Genomic DNA, 8,333 nt, shown 5'->3' on the forward strand with positions numbered 1-8,333 from the left:
TTTCCACATGTTTTGGTTCCTGAGTAACAGAGCTGAGTATATCGTATAAAATTCACACCACTAATAGGCAGGGGAATACAGTATCTTTCTGAACCAGGAGCCATTAAGTACCCTCTAAGTAGTTGGTTCCTGTCTGATTAGCCTCGATGAAAATGTGAACCCAGTATGTTCGGTCTCGGTCCTTAATAGTTTGTTTCAATGTTTTCTCAGTATTATGCCAAACGAGGCTCCCTGAGGTTGGTATGCCGCAGTTCATATAATTTGCTGAATGAATCGTATTTTCCCTCCCTCTCCCCCTCCCCCCCCCCCCCATCCCTTCCTCACACCACCACGGGATATTTGAGAGACTAGTCAGTGAAGCTGTCGTCGATAAGAACGTCTAGATTCTCTACCCCACCCGGGGAGAATTATTTTGTAGTCACGTGCCATTCGTGCCGTATGCGACTGATGAAAGCGCGGGAATCAATTCCATTACAAGGTGTTGTTATTTAGATGCACCTTTCGTTTGCAACGCCATCTGCAGTTGTCGCAAATTTCCGTCTTTCTTTCCGAACTCTTGACTCGTATTTTCTTCGTCCCTTTCATCCAGGTTTAGCTTGGAAAACTCTGAGACTTGTAAGCATGGCGAACGAACCTCCGTCGAAAAGGATGAAGAAGGAAATCGCTGAAACAAACCACAACAATAGCACAGAACAAACCACTCTGGCAAAATTTATGGAGAAAAGGAAGAACGTTTGCAAATCTGTAGCAGAATTCAAATTCAATAAGAAGAGAGTACGACTTATATCATCGAATACAGACATGCCAGATTCTTGTAAAGGAATCGCCTACTGGATGTGGAGGGAGCAGCGAGTACAAGGTAAACTACGACTCTTAGTTTGTGGAAATATTCTCGATTTCGTTACCTCTCACTGAACAGTAGCATCAACTCAAACCAATTAATTTCAAAGGTTAATGATAGTAAACATTTTCTCATGATTTTGATTTTTGGGAGAACCAGCCGATCAATAACTCTGAATCGCCTCTCAGTTGTCTTCGCAGTAAACTGTGGTTCTGAACCATTACGTAACACCTAGGATATTTAAAGCGAAATTTCATTCGCTTCGTGTCTGGAGCAGATTAGAATAATTAATTTTTGATGTTATGATGTGATCTTTCAAGGAAGAATTATCCTGAAAGTACTGTTGTCGTTGACATTGACATTTCCAATACTAAAGCTGAAGTCTCTAACAGAGTAGGGGTGATAAAGATTACATTCCTGATTATTATGCCATTGCCTTGCCTGGTTTTCAAAGTGACCGACACTGTCAGCGACAGCAGCCCTTTTCAGGACTTTTCTTATTCAGATAAACATTTAACTTAATCAAACGGTACTCCTGTATTCAAACTTATCACAGCCTCCCAACATTAATGATAATAAGACACTGGGGAATGCGTTTCTCCGGCAAAATGTGATTGAGTGAAACAAGAGAGAATGAAGAGAAAACAAAGGTCTTATCCATCCAAAGACTGTTTGCTAAACAAATTTTTTTTTTCTTCTAAAAGAGTCTATCAAACACCTTTTAATTCTTACTCATGGCAATTGGAAAATAAACTCAACCTGATTTTCCTCCCAAAAAAAAAAAAAAAAAAAAAAAAAGGGTGTCTCTATAGCCAATTTTTGTCGCCTATGAGTATCCTTCTTTGTTACCTGGCATCGATCTAATAGAAAGTCACAAAGCTTGTTTTACTCCTTTCATACTGCTTTTACCTTATATAAAGTTCTTTTGTTGGGGTAAGTCTGCTTGAGTTCCCTTAAAGCATTCTTTCTAGCTCATACTGTACATACCTAATTTTCGCTGTTTGAACTGTGAGTTATGGGCCAAGTTTTTGCTACAAGGTTCTGTAAGTTGCTGTGTGGACAGGCCCCCATTTAAACCAGCTTGAAACTGAACTGGAACAGCTAGCATAAATATTGCTAATAAATAAATAAATAAACTGAGAAAATGAGGTTAGTTAGATATTTATCATATATTTGGGTTCAATTAGAGAGGGAAGATTTTGATTCAAACAAACTTTTGAATTTAGGGGGCTTTAATTAGAGATATGGTTAACTGTTTTATGTATCAATGAGAAGTTGCAACTTCCCTTGATTTCATCCAGTTCCTAAGATGAAACTTTTTTTACTATTTACAGACAATTGGGCCATGCTCTATGCCCAGAGAATGGCACTGAAACAACAAGTACCTCTCATTGTCATCTTCTGTATGCCATCTAATTACCTTGACGCTGCATACAGGCAGTACAACTTTATGATCAAAGGTCTACAGGAAGTGGAAAAGGTAATTAGTAAAGGATGAAATGGTTGAAATTCAACCTACCCACATTGTTAATGTTCATTCTCCTCAAGGAAAATTCAGTTACCTGTAGGTTGTAATTTATTTTGTGAATCTTGTCTTGTGACTGTCTGTTTGAAGGTTATCCTGGAAGGGATTGTTGTTAAAGACAGGATCATCAACAATCATGTCAAATTAACTAAGAGGTTGTGAGCTAATGAATTTCTTAGAATTAGAATATGGGTAATATTTTTGATAATTTGGATGGAAGGAAGTTGGCAAAAAGTATCAAAGAAGTGAAAAAGCCTTAGTAGTTTCCTTAACCTCCTTCTTAATCTTGAAATATCCATAGCTAAACAAGTTGCAAAGCACTGAAACAAACTCAAAGAACATTTTGGTATTTATTTGTGATTGATACAAGCTATATCCAAGTCATCAAAACCTACTTGGTTTTTTGAGCCATGGTGTACTGCCTCAAAGCTTCCTGCTGAGGCTTGGACTTAAACTGACATGGTGTATTTATCTGAGTAGAGTACTTGTAAGGAAGAAATGAGTACTTTTTGACTTTCATCAACCAAGGCAGGGAAGTCAGTACATTATCACCTAGAGCCAAATCTATTCTTGTCAGCCTGACATCACAATCAGTAAGTCAGAGCATTTTGTTGTGCGATCACTGCTCTTTCTCTTTCTTCCTGTCTTCTTGGAATTTGCATCTCATGAGGCGGTACATAGAGCTCTGCAGCTTTTTACAGCCCTGCTTGTGCCTTGCACTGGGATTTTTTAGTAATATTTGTCAATAAAAGGGCATACAGGGCCATCTCAGTTTTGTGATAACAGTAATTATTCCCTTTCCTTCACAAGTTAACCTCTCCCCAAGGCACTCCTTTTAATATGACCTTCAGATGTAACTGAAGTACTATTTTATTCGTACCACTTATGGTATTTCATTCTAGGAGCTGACAGAGTTGAATATTGCTTTCCATGTGCTTCTTGGTGAACCAGACAAGGTCCTTCCAGATTTTGTGAAATCCAAAGAAATTGGTGGTGTTGTGGCAGACTTTACACCTTTAAGGAAACCTCTTAAATGGCTGGAAGATATTGCCAAGAAACTGCCAAAAAATGTTCCACTTTGTCAGGTTTGTTTGTGTTCATCAGGGGCCTGTTTCTTGAGAGTCCAAGTAACTTAATGAGCCCAAAGCCATATTTTTATACCAAATTTTAAAAAATAGAATTAAAGGCAGGTTCTGGCTCCCTAACCAATCCGGTTTGTTTCTTTGGCTGTTAGATTTATTGTATGGTTTTCAAAACTTTTGAAACCTTTGTCTTGAATGAAAACAGAACAGCTTTACAAGCCAGTTAACTTAACAGAAACTTCAAGAAACAGGCTCCAGGATCTACCTACAAAGCTCCTACTTATTGTTATGACAACTTTCCAGAAATGCTTAAGGCTCCCATGTTATGGACTCACATAAAATTAAACAATGTCAATTCCTTATAAAATCTTCATTTCTTTGCCACCTAGGGGCAAATGGCAATCAGTTGCTTGGGAAGGGGGGGCTGCTTAATTGGGGCTCATCAGAAACTAGCTGGTGTTTTTCACCTTTGGTGGCTTGAGTTGTTTCTCCATTGGCTCAGAACCATAGCCCTTGAACATAAATGAAAATACAAATCAAACTGCTGTTTGCTGCAAATTACGTTAACTTGAAATCAATTAATTTTGCAACAGCTGTTTGATAGCCTTGTAACAAAATCTGCCAAGCCAGAGGACTCAGTAGTAATTTAGTAATATGACCAGGACTGTAATGCTAGTAACTTAGGGTCCCTTGGTTTCTGAATCTCTGTTTAGTCTCAGGGTCTACCTAACATTGTAATTGGCATTGTTTTATCTCTTATTTGCAGGTAGATGGCCACAACATTGTGCCCTGCTGGCAAGCCTCTCCAAAGTTGGAGTATGGAGCAAGAACCATTCGCCCTAAAATCCATGACCAGTTAAAGCAGTTTCTTACTGAATTCCCACCAGTAATTAACCATTCACATGCTGGAGATTATGATATAAAGGTGCGGTAGACTTTAAGTAGTACAACATTTATTACTTCCAGCACATTCCAGCATATTGTGCTGCTCTATGGCAAGTTACTCTCTATTCTTGTGTCTGCCATAATTTATCTTCCTTCACCTTTTACCTTATTCATTCATTATATGATTACCAGCTATGTAATTAAGACCTGTGTGTTTTCCTCCATTTTTTAGTATTCATTCCATTTTACATGTTGTCACAAAGATGTAAAGTACAACAGTGTTCTTATAAATTATTCTAGCAATACAATCTTTCAAATCGTGTTGAGAAAATTAAGAAACTTATTTCTTATTTGAAGGAGAAAAGCATCCCCTTTTAACCAAAGTTCAGGTCCATACTTTAACTTATAGACATTAAATTGAAAAAAGAGATCTTCAACTGACAGTATAGATGGACATGCAACTTTAAACATGCAATTTGTTATATCTCTATTTTGTGTCTGATGGGAGTGGAGAGCAATGTCTTTTCACCCTAAATGGCTTCAAATAACTGAGGCATGTCCAAAATAAATTACTCAATCAATTTTAGTTTGTACATGTAAGCAAAGTTTAACACAATTCAAAGAAGACAAGGATTTGAAATTTTATGAGCTCATTAGTAAACTATGGGCCATTGGGCATAATGCATCAATCAGTTGGAAGCTCCAACATCCAAGGCATTTCTCCTTTTGAAGATTGGCTTGCTCAAGCTGTATGGCCAGTTTTTCTAGGTCATCTATATAAGTAAATTTTCCCAGTTTAATTATCCTCAGTCTATGTTTGTAAAGGTTCGTTATCTGTAACTTTCCAAAGGCAGTGGATTGGGAAGCAGTGGATAGTTTCATTGATGTTGATCGTGCTGTTAAAGACGTTGATTGGGCTAAAGCAGGAACTGAGGCTGGTCTGGAAATGTTGGAATCATTCTGTAACAGCAGGCTCAAATATTTTGCAACAGATAGGAACAATCCCACAAAGGAAGCTTTAAGTAACTTATCACCATGGTTTCATGCAGGTAATTGAAAAAATTCAATGTAATAACTTTTAATAGCTAATTAAAACCATGAATCAGTTTCTGCTTCTCTTTTGGTCAGATGTTTCCTTAATTTTAAAATTTTAAAGGTAGTTTGATATTATTTTCTATTGATTTTTTTTGTAAATTGCGTTAATCTGAAAAACTGGTCGCTGCATCTCCAACAATTTTAGAATAAGCAACCTTTCATCACTGTTACACAGAGTCAGGAAATGTTCATTAGGTGTGAATCCTAAATTACAGAAAAATTAGGTGCAATGCAAGTATTGAGCTGCTCTTTGGAAAATGAGCTGATGCTCCTCTACACACCTAGGTCTGTCAGATTGGATAAAATTGAAAACCATTTTCTATCTGTAAGAGAAGGATCTGGGTTGACTGTAACCAAATTCCACTCCTGAATTTCTTGTTTTTGCACTTTCCTCTACAGGTCACATAAGTGTCCAGAGAGCAATCCTCAGAGTAAGAGAGTTCCGCAGCAAATCTAAAGACTCTGTTGAGGCCTTCATTGAGGAAGCAGTTGTTAGGAGAGAATTAGCTGATAATTTTTGCTTTTACAACTTGGAGAATTATGACTCAATCAAAGGGACAAATGCGTGGGCACAGAAGACTCTGCATGATCATGCACAGGATAAACGGGAATATTTGTACACAAGAGAAGAGCTTGAAAGTGGGAACACACATGATGACCTTTGGAATGCTGCCCAGGTTTGTGGCTGATGAATAATCTTTATGTGGGGTTAAAAAGAAATAATTTAAGTACTGACTGGGATTTAAAATAAATAGTGATATTGTGTACTTAATTGTAAAGACGTTGCTATTTTTCCCTAGCTATATGATTAGAGCTATTTTCTTAGTCTGCAAAATAGGCAAAAACTGTTGGAAAGTCTTGAATGGTTCACCAAGTGTAAAGCAGTAGCTTGTGTGAAGTGATTCAGAACCACAACTTACAGTATTATGGTAACTGTTTCCTGAAGTTGATCACTTTGCAGCCTGATGTAAGTAAAAGCTTCAATTTAAAAAATTACTCTGAAGTACCTTTCTACAAAAAAAAATTTGTCTTTTGTACTTAAGCTTCAGCTGGTAAATGAAGGCAAAATGCATGGTTTCCTAAGAATGTACTGGGCAAAGAAAATTCTGGAGTGGACAGCCAGCCCTGAAGAGGCCCTTGAGGTATCTCTCTTCCTTAATGACAGGTTCAGTCTGGATGGCAATGACCCTAATGGATATGTGGGTAGGTATTGGTTATTACGTTCACAATGTTGCATTTAAATGTAACATATGGTATTCTCATGGGATAAGTAAATTGTAGTGACCAAGGCAAATGCAAGTAAAATTCACATCTGTGCCCAAGTGAGATGACTGGGTTGTAAGTGTCTGAGCCGAGCAGGTTGTTTTGTCTTACAACTTGATATTTTAAAAGTTTAAAATGGCTCCTCATTCTCCTAAGCTTATCATTATCGCCCCCTTTTTGTCTTGAATTATTGCTATATTGTTGTATAGAAGGTTTGATGTTCCCTGGGGCAAAAGCTCTATCATGTAGGCCTATTGTGGAGATGTTACTAAATGTTGTTCCCAATTTGCTTCAAGGTTGCATGTGGTCAGTATGTGGAGTGCATGATCAAGGTTGGGCTGAAAGACCGGTGTTTGGAAAGATACGCTACATGAACTATAATGGCTGTAAGAGGAAGTTTGATGTTGGAGAGTTTGTTAGAAAACATGGCAAGAAGAAGCAGGACACTACTGGGGAGACTGATAAAATTTTGAAGAACAAGAAACGAAAGGCAGCAGGAATAAGCTGAACATGCTCTATGTTGAAAACATGCTCCAGTTTTTAGTTCTTTGCTAATTAGTTGTCAGTGTGTATTTGGGAGTTTTATTTTGACAACCCAGTGTCCATTGAAGTTGAGCTCCCTGACTCTATCCAGGTTAGCACTTTGTTGCAAAATTCAATGGCAGGGTTTAGTCATGTCTGATATTTTCAAAAGGGAGATGGAGAAGAGAGAGAGACTGGCTTCAGTCGTTCAAATGCTGGATAGTACTATCTGTTTGAAAACAGTCTACAATAATTGTATATTACACTTTCCCTGTATAACAGTTTATCCAGTGAATAGCATTATGTAGCCTTCATATAGCTATGGCCATTTTAATATATCAGGTGTCTGCATACTCTTAAGGGAGACTCCAGAAGGTTAAGGGGAAAGAAGTCAATTGATAGGTTAGAGTCTGTTGTTGTTATTTAGAAAAGAAAGTAGTTGTGTTATAGTGCAAGGAACATGCTGGATTTAAAAGAAACATATGAAAATTTTTTAATGTGGTTGCTGTGCTTATGCACTTTTCTGCTGCAGGAAATATTCTCTCTCTATGGACTATGAGTAGCCATACATTGCTTTGAAAATAAAATAGTTGTCAAACTGCATGCCTTCTTATGAAAGAAAAGTGTCTTACTGGGTGAAGTTGTTGTATTGTCATCAACATTTGTTTTTTTCCATGAAGGCTTATATTTATTCTGTCACTGCACAATCCAGAAAACCCAGGTCAAAAAGGTCAAGTTATGTCTTTCTGGTGAACTTCTGTGATCTTCACAAAAAAAAATCAGGTCTGTATGGGATGACCAACACCCAGTTGGTTTGGAGAAAGATATATTTTTTTTGTCCTGTCACGAGCGTGGGACAAAGAAAAAATTCAGAGCCCCCATGAAGAATCAAACCTCAGACCTTCGGATTCTGTGCTTCGATGCTCTAACCAATGAGCCACAGAGACTCCACTGTGAGCGAGGTCTATTATGACATGCATCCTGCATACTGTTAGGATTGGCAATGTGGAAAGTGTAATGTTTGTAGAAAGAATTAAGAGATATGGTAAATTTTGAGCTCAGTAAATAAATAGTGAAAGATGTGTTTTTTCATCTTGTCATGAACATGGGACAAAGAAAA

General features: G+C 37.6%; 1 protein-coding gene across 2 annotated transcripts; it reads left to right on the forward strand.

Annotated features, from left to right (window-relative positions):
- Positions 1 to 358: 358 nt before the first annotated feature.
- LOC149034294 (deoxyribodipyrimidine photo-lyase-like) lies at positions 359 to 7,816 on the forward strand. 2 transcript variants are annotated; one of them, XM_089192996.1, is made up of 9 exons: positions 359 to 478; positions 590 to 859; positions 2,176 to 2,321; positions 3,269 to 3,451; positions 4,215 to 4,373; positions 5,184 to 5,382; positions 5,828 to 6,105; positions 6,472 to 6,631; positions 6,988 to 7,816. In XM_089192996.1, exons 1-9 carry the CDS (start codon positions 439 to 441, stop codon positions 7,197 to 7,199), a joined length of 1,647 nt encoding a protein of 548 aa, XP_089049122.1. In that variant the 5' UTR covers positions 359 to 438; the 3' UTR covers positions 7,200 to 7,816. The 2 variants fall into 2 exon arrangements, with proteins under 2 accessions (XP_089049122.1, XP_089049121.1); XM_089192995.1 differs by having other exon boundaries at positions 474 to 859.
- The last annotated feature ends 517 nt before the right edge of the window (positions 7,817 to 8,333 follow it).

Source organism: Pocillopora damicornis, chromosome 14 (genome assembly GCF_964200805.1).
Source record: "Pocillopora damicornis chromosome 14, jaPocDami1.2, whole genome shotgun sequence".
NCBI classification, from domain to species: Eukaryota; Metazoa; Cnidaria; class Anthozoa; order Scleractinia; family Pocilloporidae; genus Pocillopora; species Pocillopora damicornis.